General features: G+C 40.8%; 1 protein-coding gene across 1 annotated transcript; it reads left to right on the forward strand.

The window, feature by feature from the left end:
- Nucleotides 1–4: 4 nt before the first annotated feature.
- Nucleotides 5–9,789, forward strand: NPTX2 (neuronal pentraxin II; the record flags this gene model as incomplete). Its single annotated transcript, XM_010074168.1, has 6 exons — nt 5–262; nt 1,745–1,942; nt 4,664–4,689; nt 5,649–5,886; nt 7,427–7,606; nt 9,508–9,789. Coding segments are annotated over 6 exons (1,182 nt in total), but the record flags the coding sequence as incomplete, so codon positions are not given.
- Between the last annotated feature and the right edge of the window lie 7,163 nt (nt 9,790–16,952).

Consider the following 16,952-nt stretch of genomic DNA (forward strand, 5'->3'; position numbering starts at 1 on the left):
GAAAGCCACGGTGCTGCAGCTGAGGGAGACCGTCCTGCAGCAGAAGGAGACCATCGGGACCCAGCGGGAGGCCATCCGGGAGCTGACCGGCAAGCTGAGCCGCTGCGAGAACGCCGACGGCAAGTCAGTCGCGGGGACGTGGAAGAAGGAACTGGGCAAGGGCAAGGACACCATGGGGGACCTGCCGCGGGACCCCGCGCAGGTCATTGACCAGCTGAGCCGCACCATGCAGACCCTGAAGGACCGGCTGGAGAGCCTGGAGGTAGGGCCAGGGCGCGGGGAGGGCAAGGCAGCCCCCTGCCCACCCACATAGAGCCCTGGAGCGGCTGAACGTACAGCAGGGGCTCTGCGCTGCTGGGTGGACACAACTAGTGCGCTTAATCTTCATGGAGATAAATCCAAACTGGCCAAGCAAGCCCTGGGAGTGAGTTGCTTGGTTGGCTTGTCTTGTTTTCTTGATTATCTGCTTGCTGTCATGGTAAAAATCCAGAAGGGCTCCTGTGTGAATGTGTTCTCCCACTGCATGGGGGCAGATTATGGTTTTCCTGCTTGTCACTAGCTTAGTTTCTCTATTAATATGTCTAAATCTCTCTGGGAATGTGGCCTCATGGAGTTTGAGGTATAAAGCTGTTGTCTTGGGCAGTAAGACCTTGGCATGTGGTGCTGAACAGACAGCACGAACAGATAATGAAGAGATTGTGTTGGGCAGGTTGTGAAGACAAGATGATGTATTTAGAGCTGATATAGAATAAAAAGAACCTGATTTTGTATGCCTGTACGTAGAAAAGGGATTTGGTCCCAGCCCACCAATAAGTGATTTATGTGAGCCTTTGGACAGGGCCCATGGTTGAGTGGCGCTCATGGAAATATCTTATAGAGAGTATTCTCATAGGAATCATGTTGGATGTTGTTTTGCTTTCCACACCCTGAGAGCTAAATGTGTGTCCTCTTGCTGTCTTCCAAACAGTCAGTGGTGATGTAAGGATGGTAAGTTCCTAAAGGTTATTCTGTGTGGTCTAAATGCTCTGGACTGCTTTTCAAGTACAGTTTTGAATGATCTAGTAGTGTAACATCCTTTTATTACTGTTGCAGTCTTTTTGAGGCAATTTTTTAGGGCTGTGGAAGGGAAACTTCACTAGAATAATATGGTAGGTGGAACCGTTGATTTCTTAGTATCCTTAAAGATACCAGTTATTTGAGAGAGTGTGCAGGTTTTTTTTGCTGTTTAAACAAAAATACTTTCTCTGGCTAATATTTACAGTTGATCTAAAGAGCATCTGACTTCCTTACTCTGCAAATCAAAACTGAGGAAACTTTAATTTGGTAAATTTGCTTTCAAAGTAGCTTAATTTTTTACTTAGAAATAAGTTTTTCTGTTTACTTACATTGACAATGTCACTTGCAGTAAGTAAAGCAAAATTTACTAATGTGCCACATGTACCCATACTAATGGAAGTGCATCAGACCTGGCTCCCTACATTGATTTTATTGAACTTAAATGTATGAAGACTCCTTCATATGAAATGCTGGAAGCCTCTAATGAAAGTGCCCTTTTGTTTCAGGACCTGTTTAGCTACAGTGCTGATACAAGCACTGAACATGACAAGTGCTAAAAAGCCTCTTTTGTACTTGCTGGAGAACTCGGTGATCTTGCTTTCTTCCCTTTGAATCAAGAGCATATCTGCATTTCAGAGTTTCTGTTTTAGGAATGACAATTTTTTTTTTCTTCTCATTTCCCCTAAAGCACCAACTCCGAGCCAACGTGTCATATGCAGCACTGCCTAATGACCTTCGAGAGATGCTTCAACGGAGGCTTGGAGACCTGGAACGCCAACTGCTAAGCAAAGTGGCCGAGCTTGAGGATGAAAAGTCTTTGCTTCATAATGAGACATCAGCCCATCGGCAGAAGACAGAGACAGCCTTGAATGCATTGCTAGAAAGAGTGAAAAAATAATCTGCACAGAATCTAAGTGCTTCCCCACGCTGATTAATTTTGTTTACTGTTTCCTTCTAGTGCAGTAGTCTAAATGTAGGCCTTGAGGGGGAGACAGTTAAGGTGCTGGACTAAATAGTAGGTGACAGTGCAAATACTTGGATTCCCTTTTTCCTTTTGTCACAGGCTTCTTGCTTGTCAGGCCTTTGCATGGCTTTGGCTTCCTGTCTCTTAATTTGGCATATGTGGGTGGTTAGGAAGAAACTCTTAGTGTTTGTGAGATGGAAAGATATATAAGGAGACAGAAATATGACTTTGGTGTCAGATAAATACCTACGTAATGTCAAGTACACATCTAAGTAGAGCTGTCTTTCTTTATTTGGACTGAAAATCTTATGGGCTAAATTTAATTTGCACAACTGCTTTTGATGTAATGAATGATGCTTTATACCAGAACCATTTCCTGCTGCTTTGGAAGTATTGCTGGTGGTCTTTCCTTTTGTTGCTGTTTATGACTTTGGGTAACTGCAGATACTTGAATTGTGTCCTATCCCAAGCATATAGCCTTCAGAGTTTACAGCAGATTACACATGGTGCCGCTGGGGGACACTCTCTTAATCCTGGTAATTTATTCAAATACTTAGATTAATTATTACTGAGATCTCTGCTTGAGTAGAGTCTGTTCATTTGAATTACAAATGCCCATGGAAATGAGCTAAAGAACAGAACTGTCTTTCTGTATCGACTATATGCACCTCCAGAATGGACTGTGTAGGTCTAGAGTACCAGTAAATATCACTGCCCAATCTTCAAATGATTTTTCCAAGGTGAATAGACTCTCTACTTAAAAGCAGTTTAATGGACATGCTTTCAAAATGGTGCAAGCATACGTATCTCATGAATTTTAAAATGCAGCTTAATGGATCCATTTGTGTAATATTGTATTTATTTTTTTCATTTAAAAAGTGTGAAGGAGAAGAAAAGGGAAGGAAGAAGAGATAGTCTACTGGCTCTGTCATTTAGTATTTCCTGAGAGCCAAGATAAAGCAACTAAAGCTCTGGAGTATTAGTGGCCTGGTAATGTCTTATGTGGCAAGTATTGCCAGTCCTTGTCTCTGAAAGATGTGACTCATATCAGCAAGTCATCAGAAAGAGAGAGTGATGGGGGAACAAGAATGTGTAATCTAGTTAGGCTAAAAATAGTCTGTTCCCACCTTTATTTTTTTGTGTGGGGAGGGAGTGCTGTCTTAAGTATCCAGGGACGTGAAGAATTTGGGCCAGGAAACAAGACACAGGGTTCTTTTTGGCTATGTCATTTGCTCTCTATTACAGTGCAGCTTAGCTGTTGTGTGGCGTTGGTTCCTCTGTCAAATCAAAGTGAGGGTAATAATGATCTAGGAACTTAATGATTTTGTAGATTAAATGCAGACAATATTTGAAGTGATCTGGCCTCTTTTGAAAATAGTATTTTTGATGTGCTTTTATTTTAAATGCCATCTTCATAGAATCATAGAATGGTTTGGGTTGGAAGGGACCTTAAAGATCATCCAGTTCCAACTTTCACTCGATCAGGTTGCTCCAAGCCACATCCACCCTGGCCTTGAACACCTCACAACTTCTTTGGGCAACCTGTTCCAGTGCCTCACCACCCTCACAGTAAAAAGTTCTTCCTAATATCTAATCCGAATCTGCCCTCTTCCGGCTTGAAACCATTACCCCTCGTCCTATCACTCCACTCACCCTGATCAAGAGTGCCCCCCCATCTCTCCTTTAGCCCCCTTTAAGTACTAATGTTATAAGGTGACACTATGAACTTCGGATTTTTTTTAGCTGTAGTTGTGACAGTTGTCTTTAGTTACCAGTGGGACAGAAGAGTTTGAAGTTTGTACAACTGTTGATTCCCAAAGTCTTCCAGTAATTCCTTCGCTGGTTGTCTCCATCGACAACACTAGATGATGAATTAAAAAGCAGGACTGGGTAGAGGAATGATCCTGCAACTATCAGTGCCTGGACTTAAATGTGATTCCTAGCTTTGCTGGAGACATGAACAAGTCACTTGCTGTGTCTGAATCTTTTCTCCATCTCTAAAAGGGAATAACAATATTTCTTGCCCATCTTGTCCAAATATAATTCAGATTCTCTATGAAAAGTGTTGTCTTATACTGTGCACGTGCATGTGCCTGTTGCTCAGAACAGGAAGATCTTGTTATCGTTTGGAGTTGGGGATGTTTTCAAGTCATGAGAACAAACTGAAAAATATAAAAAAGATGCGTATTTTTTGTTCTTTTCTAACCCATTATTGCTTCCTTAAGTTCTTTCACAGAATGACTAATGCTCTTAATGGAGTATGTTTTTTTTTTTTTTTAATATGTGAGATTGGTCGTACCAGCCTAGTGGAGGTTGCTCAACATTAGCCCTAAGATCCTGGGTTTGTTTTTTTTGCTTGGAATTTAGAATATTTCAGGTTTTGGTCTCTAAGTTCCTCAAGACAGATGCAGACATCAGACAGTCTTTTTCTTCCACCCCCTTGTTCTGTGAAAAATGCAGTCAAAACACTTCAGTTGCTTCTGAGGATAGGAACTGAGAGAATGCCAAAGATTTAAAAATTACATATGAGAATTGTGGCAACCTTTTGTGACAAGAGCTCTTCATTGGATTTGGGGTGTGAAGTTTGGCAAGAGGTTTGAATTTGTTTCTGGAATGTGGGTAAAGGAAATCAGTGGGACTCAGAAGAACAGGTTGTTAAAAGGTCAAGTGTGACTAGTATGGAACGATGGGGTTTTATTTTGTGGCACAATGTGGAATTTCTTCTTAATATTTAATTCTAGAAAATTACTTGTAAGCAACTACATCAGAAATATACACAAGCTATGTAATACAGAGTATTGCAACTTTAGAAAGTTTTGATTCTAAGCGCTTTCAACTTAATAAACATCGGTGTGGAATATCTCACTTTTTAATCACATCTTTTAAAAAAAAGCTAAATAATAATTTCTGCTTTTATATGAAAACAAATGTGTACTGTTTTTGTAGTTCATAACTTTATATTGCATTTTCTTCAGGTCACTTTGAACTTCAGCTTTATGTTTTTGTTCAGATCTCCTCCTGATATGTCAATAGGACAGAAATCGGTTCTACTGAATTTAACTCTGCTTTCTGGAATATTTCAGCTTTTTCGTATTTCAGATTGGCCACCCAAAATGAGAGCACTGACCTGTTTCTCAGCCTGCTATCTGTAAAATGGGGATGCTGCTGCTAGCTCCCTGTGTTGCAGTAGTAGGAAAAGAAATACTGTTTTCAAAGCACTGTGATACTTTAATAAGGAGCATACCAGAGAATCCATGTTTACTAACAGTAAATAGATTTTAAAACAGTTTGAATTGTTTGAAACAGGCAGGCCTCCATCCATGAACTAAGCCATGAAGAAAGGAAATATTTAACAGCTTCTTGTTACTTGTCTGCTGTCTATTCTTTTGCTCTAAATGAGCAGGAAAGAAGTAATTAGCACGATGTGTATAAAATCTAGTAGCATTATTTTGTGCTGCAAAATTAATATTCAGTAATACTACTTCAGGTTTTTTTGTGTACCTCTCTAAAGTGATTAAAATCCAAAGATTCTCAATATCAATTATATTGTTTCTTAACCTGAATTACAAATACATTGTTTTGTGTAATGTTAAAGGTTTTTCTTCCTCAATGTAATTCTAGGTAACAGTGCATTTAAGTCACCTGATGAATTCAAAGTCTCCCTTCCTCTTCGCACAAACTACTTATATGGGAAGATCAAGAAGACTCTGCCAGAGCTGTATGCTTTTACTGTTTGCTTGTGGTTGAGATCAAGTGCTTCTCCTGGAATTGGCACTCCATTCTCATATGCTGTTCCTGGGCAGGCTAATGAGATTGTCCTCATAGAATGGGGCAATAATCCAATTGAACTGCTAATTAATGATAAGGTGAGAATTGTCTAACTCTTCTTTATTGTCTACGTAATCAGAACAAGGCCTGAACCTGTGGTACCTCTCTAGCAACTCTTTCATTCTCTCTGAGAGAAGCGAGCTCTGGGCCTTTGAGATGGTAGTGTCTACTTGTCTGTTGTTGTCCATCTGTTTGTTGCAAGTTCATGAAAGTACTCAAGACAAAGTCAAATGGTACATACATTGGTGTGCTGAGGCAAAGCAGCGTGACATCTAGATGTGCACACACTTATGCGTGTTTTCGGACTTTACAAGCAGATCTTGTCTTCTTGGGTTTTTTGTTTTGTGAAACAGAAGCAATATTTGAAGCCACACTATTGCAAAACCTGTGAGATCTAAGCCAGTTATAGTATTTCTATCTTTCTAATTCTAGAAGTTCAGATACGTTAAAATGAATTTTGCAGAAGACAACAAAAGGCATGTAATTGTGGCTGGTTTTGTTATGCTTAGGGACTGAACATCAATTTAAATACAAATTTTTTAGACTTTAGATACAAAAAGCAACACTTCTGTCACACTACTTAGTACCACTGGTGGTTTCTGACAAGCTTCAGAATGAGGCTTGAGGAAAACACAACCCCCCACAGCAGGGGGGTTGAAACTAGATGATGTTTATGGTCCTTTTCAACCCAGGCCATTCTATGATTCTATGGAAATGAGACCTGTTGAAACTTGGTGTTAAAACAGATTATAAATACTTTCTTTCTCCCCACCTTGGTTAGGTTTCCTAGTAACTTGCTGCTCTCTGAGGGATCAGGTGTTTACAGATCTAGAACACAACTCAGGTTGTTCAGTCATGTAGCTAGTTAAGGACTTTTAGTGGTCCTGTTATCCTCCCAAATCAATACAAGTGAGAAGCCAATTATTTTTAGTGGTTTGTCAAGAGAAGGAAACTTGAGTCTGCTTATCTTTAGCAATAGCTTCTTCTCTCCAATATTATGTCAGTACTATTAATGTCCTGTGAGGCTTTTCTTTTTCCCACATGACAGCTGCTCTGTAGCCCACTGCATTTGTGTCTTTATGTTGACTTGAGTAAGTTTTCAGATCAAATTCCTAAAGGAGTGTAATTCCTCCTTATTTGGAGCCCTTTGTAACAGTTCCCACAGGTTTTACTGGAAGCAGGCAGATCCATTTGTCAGAGCTGTTACTGCCTACGGTGGAGGCAGACCCCGGATTTTAAGAGAAACTTAACAGGAGCACTGGATGGAAAGTTAGGACTAGGCACTCGGATTTAAACAACAAATGCTACAGATTAATATGCAGGATCAGTGGATTGATAGCAGCTTAGACTCTGGTACTTGCGTCACTTGGTCCTAGATGAAATAAAGGCTCACATCTAGAATAAAAAGCATGGCTGTATTCCTGAATACAGGAGACCTGGGACAAAGTAGAAAGATGTGGACTAACTTCTGCCTCTGAACTTTTTGCTTCTGAGGACAGAATAACTACTGTGACTTTAAAGGTTGAGTTTGAGCTGGTGGACTTGGTTTGCAACATGCGTTATTTTTTTTTTTTGTAGGTTGCTCAGCTCCCTCTCTTCATTAGTGATGGAAAATGGCATCATATCTGTATAACATGGACAACCAGAGATGGAATGTGGGAGGCTTTTCAAGATGGAGAAAAGCTTGGCACTGGGGAGAATCTTGCTCCTTGGCACCCAATTAAACCTGGAGGTGTCTTGATCCTGGGTCAGGAACAGGTGAGTGAATGAGTGTGTTCCAGGGTTTAACAAAAAAAAAATCAAAACTTCACAAACAAACAGCAGCTGTGAGAAAACTTCTTTGTTAAACATTTGGTCCTGTTATATACATGGTATCAGAAAGATTGAAACAAAGCAACAAATACCAATGTGTGATTGCATTAAGTATATCTTGTTTCATTTATTAAATATTCAGAATATTTATGTTGCAGCTATTCCTATCCCCACGCTTAGTGCTACAGTGTGCAACTTTGTCAGTGATCTGAATAATGCCTTAAATCCTTTGAGCTAAATTGCTGGTAACTAGCAATGTGGCCACTGAAGTTAGAGAGAAGCACAGAATTGGCCAGCACTGTTATATGAGCAGTCAAAAAGGAGCTTGCTGAAAGTGGACCAAGTATAATTGCTTTGATTTGTTTTGTTTTAATTTATTTTTGTTTGAAGCCAAATTGACTGTCCCCCTTATCAGTTTAGTGGTTTTCCCTCTTGTTTCCTCCTTATCCCAAAAATGATAAGAACGTTAGTCCTTGAGCCCTAGCATAGACCAAGCAAAGTGCGTGTATGGGGGTGAGGGGACCAACAACTACAGGCACTGAAGTGCTTGTGGGTGTATCAGGATCTTTTATAATTTGGCCTGCTCGAGAGAGCTCCCACCAGACTGAATTCCACAGCTTTTCAGGTATGTAACATGTTTTTAGAACAGTGGAGTGTGTCACTCAGTCAGAGTTTGATGTCTATATTAAAGATGAGCCTGAAGTCAAAGGGACAAACTCTATATCAGACATTTGGTTTCTCATTAAAATGTAGGTAAATAACTCTCCTCATGCAAATGCTAATAAAGTTTGAATATTAGCACTGCCAACAGAAAGCATTCATGAGGTTAAGTATAAGTCCTCTTTGAATATTGGAAAAAAAACCTCACAGGATTTTGAATCTTGGTCTTCTAGTTAATGTCTCATTAAGCTATGAATTGTGTGGCTCTTACCTTCACATTTTTTGCTTTACTTGTTCTTTGTGTGATTTTATATACATATTATAAAAAAAAAAATTGTAATGAGTAGCAGGAAAAAGCCTTTCTCCAGGATTCCCAGGTTCACAATGGGGTGATAAAAAATTCAGTTTTGTCCTGATCCTGATTTTAGTAGATACTTATCCATGACATAAATGACTGGTAAATTCAGAATCCTAATGCACTCTGCATAGGAGAAGCTCCAGCTCATTAAGTGGCTGGCAGCTTTTCTGTAACTCTCATGCCGTTTGCCTGTACTATGCGTGGTTCTGTCCTACGCTATCAGTTTCATGTTAGTGTGATCACACAAAATGTGTGATTTCTGTCCTTGAGTAGTGGATGGAGCAAGCAAACAGTTTTAGGCTTATGCAGTAGCAGTTTGAGTTAGTCATTTGGTAATCAGAAGAAGCATGTGTATTTAGATCCAAAGATTGCAACTTATAGGCCCTGCAGACAATTGCTCAAAGGCTGCAGTTACAGTTTAATCTATAGACATAAAGTTTTTGGAGTAATCTTACACATCTATGCAGTTCTTGCTGAAGTTGTCCTGTGCCAAGCTTGCAAAATGGCTCCTAAATTAGCCTCAATATTTAAAGCTGCCTTCCTGCTGTGCTGCTTGGGGGCAGAGCTAGTTAAGTATAGCCTTTGTGTGGTGGTATATGGTCACTGCTGTTTGCTTTGAATTGTTTTGACACATTTCAGATTGGTGTTTTTAACTGTTCCATAGAACAACTTGTTCGAAGTAGCCCTTCTAGAAACTTGAAGTTGTTCATCTTTGTGACCTAGCTCTGCACCTCCTTCTAGCAATGTGGCTGGGGGAGTGTCTTCAAGTTTGAAGAAGAAAATGCTGAAATAACCTTGTCATCTAATCCTAACTCTTGTGTACCTAAAGGACACAGTAGGAGGAAGATTTGATGCCACTCAAGCCTTCGTTGGGGAGATGAGCCAGTTCAATATATGGGACAGGGTCTTAAGAGCTGAAGACATCATGAATATTGCTAACTGCTCTACCAACATGCCTGGCAACATCATACCCTGGGTTGATAACAACGTTGATGTGTTTGGAGGTGCTACTAAATGGCCTGTGGAGACATGTGAAGAGCGTAAACTTATAGCTGCAGTTGTTCCCCATTCAAGTGCCCCTTTTAGTAGGACAATTTTCTGTGGAATCTAAAGCACTTATTTTTCTCTCTGCCCTTCCCCATCTTAACTCCTCAAAAGAGTAGAAAAATTGAGTAAACTGCCTCAGTGCAAAGATAGCTGCTAGTTTTGGGCATTGAGCCTGACAGTGAAAGAAGCACTTCTTGGCTAAGCCAGCCCTTGATTTCTTATGGCCTGATCCAAAAAAATGCTTTGGCCAGCAGCAGCCTTTCAGTTAGGCCCAAGTTTGGTTCATCAGTTCTTCTGGCAGGGAGGGGGGAACAGCTGTGCACATGTTAGTATAGTACTCCTTTTGATAATGTGCAGTGCTGACAAAGATCTAAGATTAACAGGCTAAATGTGAATCCTTCCTTCCAGTCTATTTTCTTGACTTTGAATTGAAGCCATTCTTTTTTAGCCCTTTTTAAATAAATCACTTAATCCTTGCACTACAGTGGTTATGGTGCAACTATGGCTAGAGCAGAACAGCCACTGTCTGAGTGCAAGGGTCTTGCTTTTTAATTTGCAGATTAGAAATCCTTATTTTATGATGAGGCAATGTATTTGAGACATGCTATTCTAGTTCAGTTTGAAGAAAGGGCTGTGTAACCAGCATAGCTCCATTGAAACAGAGATGCTTCAGGTAAGGTTCTGTCCCAAAGCCTGTCTTTCGCTAGCCAGAATCCCAGTGTAGATGGATGAATGAAAGATTGTATTTGTATTTTCTGTAGGCTGAATGTACTGAATTTGTAGTGACCTGGCTTGTAAACTTTTCTCTATTGTTTCTCTTGCTTTAGTCAATGTCTTTATTTTTTTTAAATATACAAGCTGTGATTAGGTGAATTTCCATTTTGTTTGCTTTGAAAGGCCTTTTTATGAGCAAGTGCCAAAGTTCAGTTTCTGCTTGCTGAGAATCGCTATATATTTTTCCAGCATAAGTCTTCTGCACTGTTTTCTATGTTATTATAAAGGTTCTACGTAATATGAAAATGTGATGTTTTTTCAATAATTGTTGACTGTCTCTTCTGTAAGCACTGGGCTGACTACTATATTTTTTTATCATTTTCTCTCAATATTTTGCAAACAATGTTGCTGTTTCCTTGGCATTGATGTGACTACTTGGTTTGTGGCTCACAGATAGCAAATGCACTGTACCAGGAAAGAGTTAATACTTTTGTTATTTAAAAGAAAAATAATTTAAGGGGGGGGAGAGGGGGAATTTATAAAGCTAAATATCATTTTATTTTTCATATGTTTGAATTGTAAGAATAATATGGTGACAGTCCCATTTGTAGGATAAAGTTACATATTTCCATTAATATGTAGTATGCTGTTCTTAAAAGAAAATTCTTATAATGAACTTTTAATTAAAATGCACTGTAAAATGAGTCTTTTAATTCCTTTATAGTCACACAAGACATTGAATGTTCTCTTTCATACCTGCTCTGAGTTCAGCTGCTGTCTCTTTACATTGATAAAAGTACAGTTCTGTAAAAATTATCTTTATTCCCTAAATGTCATGAATCACAGTCTTCAACCAAGAGGGGCTTAGGTGTGTGTGTAACCTTAACTGGGGTGAGGGTATCCACATCTGGATGTAGTGGGGTGCCTGAAGCTCAGGCTGAGACCTACTTCCTACGACTGCGCTCTCATAGGCACTAGTCTATGGCATGGCCTGGGATACAGCAGCTTCATTTGGAGTGGGATGGGATACAGAACATAGATTTATTTTCACAGTCATAAGAAAGTGAAAGTGTGAAAGTATGAACCCTTCTGGGTTAAAGTACTGGTTGTAAGTAACTTATGTGCCCCAACCAAGCGTTCAACAATGAGTTGACTTGGTGAAAGGTAATAACAGAAGCACTGCACCCTTGCAAAGTGTAAGGTGCAGCCAGCTGCTCTGCTTGGGAAACTAACAAGTCAATAGCACTCTCTGTATGGGAACAACAAGCTGGGGCAGAAATGGTTATGGGGCTCTGACATCCTTCTCTGGCTGTGGAGAGTTTGAGGTTTCTATGAAACATCACACAACTCTATTTCAAATGCTCTCATTCTGATTGCCCTTAAAACAGACATGCCCCACCCCACAACAGTGCTTTCCCTGCCCTAAGAAAAAAACCAAATCAAAACAACCCAAATACCCTCAATATCCAAAGAATTTGTGTCCTAAGGTCAGGGATAGTGCAAAATTCTTATCTCACATTGCCTGGAGACCGGCAGAGGCATCAGCCCTCTGGTCAATCCACTTTTCTTTATCAGCTTTTTTTTAAAGAAAGAAGGAACTGAACTCTAGTGCTATCTGTGCTGGGTTCTGCCCTAGGAAATAGCTTTTGCATATTTCATTCTGTTCTTAAAATGTGCAATGCTGAAATTGTCTTGGGCGCTTTCCTGTATGGCTAGGAGCCTGTGTGTGGATATGGTGTACCATTTTAAACACTAATTCAGTGTTTGGATTAATTTGCTGGTTGAGGGAAGCAGAGGGTCTTTACACTTCAGTTGGCCATGCTGATCTTTATTTAGAGAGCTATTTAAACACAGTCCCAATCTTAGGTCTGTCTTTAGCACTGACTTTTACAATAAACACCTGAGTAAGGAGCTTCACCTGCATGGGGACCTGTTTGTGGGTGGGGGCAGTACTTGCTATGTTTTGTGCCTAGGGACAATACCTGGGCTGGAGGCTGTTGTTAGGCTGATGCTGCTGTGTAGTTGTCTGCTTCCTTCCTCGGGTTCTGCTCAGGCTGTGTGAGGGAGGAGGGTAACAGAACTTCTCTTTGGTGTGGAAATCAATACTAGAAGTTGTTTTTTTCTAAGGTATGTCAAGATGCTGAGATGGATTTCTTCTTCTGAAGATAACTTAGTCCTCTGGTTTTGGGTTGGTTTGCTTTTTGCTGATTGCCTAATTGAGATGGTAGGCATTTGGGTGGAGGGTTTTGGGTTCTTTTTTTAAGACACTGACTCTTTAGTAAAAGCTAAAACTATGGCGTATCTTCTATTGGAAAGCTTTTTAAAATTACTTTTTTTTTACTATAAATATTCTTCTTTCTTTTGTGCAATAGTAGCTTTTTCATTAAAAAGAAAAGATGTGTATTGATTTTTGTACCTTTATCTTGCCATGAAAAGCTACAGCTGTTATTCTGCCACTTCACATTCTGAGAGTCACATGTTTTATGAGCGTATATAAGCAGATGGCAAAACAGGAGTAAATATTACCATATTCCAGCATCTATACTGTTTATAGAGCATGGAAGTGACAAGACAACCTCCAGTTCCCAAACTGCTCTGAATACACAGAAGTATTAACTCATGGGAAGCTGACTGACAGCTACAGCAGTTGGAACATGCAGTAATGCAGATTTATTAAAAATGTGTTTCTGTTTAAAAACCGATAGAGCTAGGACTCCTAAAAGTGATATCAGTGACCCTAACAAGTCAGCCTCTTGGGAGCTGGGCACTGGCTAGGTCTCTATGTGACTTCTTGGATGTGAATGCTGTTCAGTCAGTGTCGGTCACTGTTCTGTTTGTGCATACTTGATGCGTTTAATGGCTGTTGAGCAATGAAGAACCTAGCATTTGGTATGTTTAAATCCAGGTTCTATTTCTTCAAAGACAAGTCTTTTTTACTAACTGTCTGGCCATGAGAAAGTATAGGTCCTATCATATGTTTGGTATTTGCTTGTAGGCTTTAGCTACACACTTGCTGTCTAACTAGAGCCAAATGTTGCTGAGGGGAGGAGGACCACCTCTGTGTCTCTGGGACTCTTGTGAATGGGAGACTGACTTCCTTGTGCAGGTGACTTTCTGCTGGGCAGTGCTTGCTCATTAAACTGTTGGTTTAGGTCTTGGAAATGCAAGGAAGACCACATAAATTCTTGCCAGTAAAGCTCTACCCTCATTTTTACACATGCTTCCCCAGTGTTTGAATACATCAGACTGCCAGGGAGAAGCTGATTCTGTTTTGCTCCAGAGAGCTGGTTTCCCTCAGACCTTTCCTAAAGGCAAAATGCAGGCCAGTAGCAAAGCCAATGTGTTTGTTGTATGAGGTGTTTAAAGCTGGCACTTTCTCAATCATGATAACTGTTACAAAAAATGTTTATGTAACTACAGAATAGACATTTCTTGTTTGCTAATGGCACCTGTCTCTATGTATAAGGATTCTTCATCCAGCTGATTTCAGTTACCCAGGTCAGCTATGTTCTACTGCGTCATCGTCCAGGGGACCCGAATCTTGCTAGGAGTGCAGATACAAGACAAAATGGCCTGACTGAGGCTGTTACCACAGGTGATGCTCCCTTGATGCTGCTATAGGAATCTGGGGCTGGGCACAGCAGGGAGCCTGCTGAAACAGACCTGCTGATGGAGAGTCAGGTACCATCAAACTCACAGCAGAAATGGAAGGACTCTAGTAGTAGCCGGGGAATCTGGGGGTTTTGAGGGTGTTGTGGGACTTTTTCTTTAACCAAAACATCTTGCCCACCCCCCCTACCCATGAAAAAGCTGTATCTTGATAATGTTCACGGTTTAGCTGTGAGGCTTAAATAATACATGAGTTGTACAGACCTAAAAATCTTCTGGAAAGAATTGAATTAATTGCACCCCTGGCTATAGCTGTTTCTAAAAGGCTGCACTTAGGAAAGTATAAATTTGCACAAGGAGTTAAAAGGTCTATTTCCTTCTACACAGGAGGGCTGGGCTGATGTTTTGACAAAGCTTCAGATTCAGAAGCTCCCTGATGTTTTGATGCAACTGAGAGAAATTGTTTTATTTATTAAAGATGCTTTGGCATTTCACCTGAGGTGGCTCCCAGCACACGTTTGTCCATGCAGCTCAGCTCCTAGCAGTGCTGTTCCCTGGTGGTCCCACCACGCAAAGGAGGCCAAGCAGTCTTCTTTGCGGTACCCACTTGTTCACTCACTGCTGGTCAGCTTGTACTGGGTCACGGGGAGCAGATCTCACCTTGCAAAGGGAGTTCTCAAGCATCTGTGGTGTGGTGCGTGCTTGTCTTCTGTGCTAAAAGATGTTTTCAAGAGTTTTGCCCTGGGTTTTAGGTCACTAAGCTGTTCCCACCAGTGACTCTGGAGTGCTTATTAAGTGTTCAGAAAGGTAACTGAATTGCTATTTCTTAGGAGGATTAGGTGGTTTTTAAGGTACTAAACAGTCTTTTACTTTGTATCTTTCAAACCAATTTATGAGTAACTTAAAATCCTTATGCTGTTGCAACTGAGTTGGTCACCTAGGCTTATCTCCACAACAAAAGATTGCCCTCCTGACCTCACTGGACAGAAGGAAACCTATTTAAAGGGCAACCTCATGTGTTAAAAAGAGTTTGCTAAAACCTCCTGGGTACCAACACTAGCTAAGCAGGTGATTTATAATTTTCCTTTTTTTTAATTATTCTTGGCATTTGCTGATGATTTGCAGCGGCAGTTTGCCATGCCATCATGTTGTGGTCCCTGACATAGTATTTTTTCTCCAACAGGAAGCAATTGGTTTTCCTCCCGTTTCAGAGGGCACAGAGCAGGCAGTTGCTTCCTCTCTGGTGCAGAGCCGGGAAGCAATTGTCCTGTGCAGCCTTCTTCTCTCTCTGTGACTGTAAAAGGGTCTGGGAGAAATGATCTGCACTGACTCTTAATTTTGGAAGAGATTTCCCCGTGGGAGATATTTGTGTCTGACAAAACAGGACTGACCTAGATTTGCTTTCCAGGGATGCTGTAGCTCCAGGAATATGCTGTGTTTTAGGCTAAGGTTTCTCTTTTTTTTTTTGCTTTTTTGCTTTCTTTATGGCAAACTATAAATGGTTGATAAACACCTATAAAAAAATACAGATACGTGTTGGCAAATAATCCTTTTTTCCATTAAAGAAAGCTGTTACTTACTGTGTAGAGCGTACATATCCTCCTAAGAGATAAAATTATTTATGGTAGTGCATTAATTAGCTTTTTTCAAGGCTTCTGAGGTCTCGGAGCTGCTTCCAGCTCCAGGGATAACTGCAGTAGGTAAATTCCTCTCTGCATCAAGTGTAATTTAATGTAACTGGAAAACAACTGACAATACATGCTGTGGACTTCTGGCCTGTTGGGTGCTCTTGTCAAGTGGAAAGCTAGCACCATAAGGCTTCTGCAAGGAAGTGATCAGAACTTGTTAGTGGGGTAATTATGGTGGCCACAAATATCCAGACAATTCAGGGGGCTTCCAAAGCTGGTTTGGTCGACAGTTTTACTTGTACGTATCTGTGCTATCATTTTAATTCGGAGGCTGAACTAGCACTCTCACTCGCGCATCGTGACTCTCATTTTGATCTGGGGAAACAGCAGATCTATCTCCCCTCTTGTGTTCCTCAGCAGCTCTAGTGCTTTTTCTAGTGGCTGTTCCGCTTTTTACTGAGATCCACGCTTTGCGTGTTCCACCTGTTGCGTTTTTGTCTGTTCACGAGTATTTGGCATTGTTCAGATATGCTGCTATGTTTACTCAGGCACCACTAACTACATATGTCAACTTGGAAGAGCTTTAAACAAAGTATTTGGGGCAGAATGCAGCTCTCGCTTGTTAATTTAAGACCTGGCACATCAGTTTGAACAAGTTACATAGAAGATAATGTCTTTCTTTTTTCCCTATGCTGGGGATTTGGAAAAAACATAAGAAAAATATTGCCTTGACGTGAGTCCAAGCAATGACAGTGGCACCTGCTGAAAATAGAAACCAGACTATTTGTTCTGGGAATTGCCTGAAGGTCTGCAGGGCTTTGTGCGCACAAATAGAAGTAGGATGTACAAAACAGAGCATCCTATTGAAGAGCACGGGCTTCCTCAGCTGCGTCAGTGCAAATCAAACGTACCTCTGTTGACGCGAGTGGGGCTGGCTGCAGATCTTCACTACAGCATGACACCTGTGCAAACATTCAAGGGCCAAATTTTACAGCCCTTAGGGAGCAGAAGGGCTGGAATATGAGTCTTAGACCTCAGGTTGCCTTCTGATGGCTCAGGGGTAAGATGTTAGCAGCTCACTTCTGGAGACAGGGTCTGGGACTTTCAGAGGGATGAAGATACAAGGTGCTGCAAAGATGACCTATAGAGGGCTGTAGCCATGACTTTAATCTCCTGATCGTGAGCAAATCTGTGAGCTGAAACTGGCATGTGGTGGTGTTTAGGTCCCAGAAATTTAGTGAGATCTGTTCTCACCATGGGCAGAGTTTGGAAAAGG

This window comes from Pterocles gutturalis, unplaced genomic scaffold, assembly GCF_000699245.1.
Source record: "Pterocles gutturalis isolate BGI_N339 unplaced genomic scaffold, ASM69924v1 scaffold9137, whole genome shotgun sequence".
Classification (NCBI taxonomy): Eukaryota; Metazoa; Chordata; class Aves; order Pterocliformes; family Pteroclidae; genus Pterocles; species Pterocles gutturalis.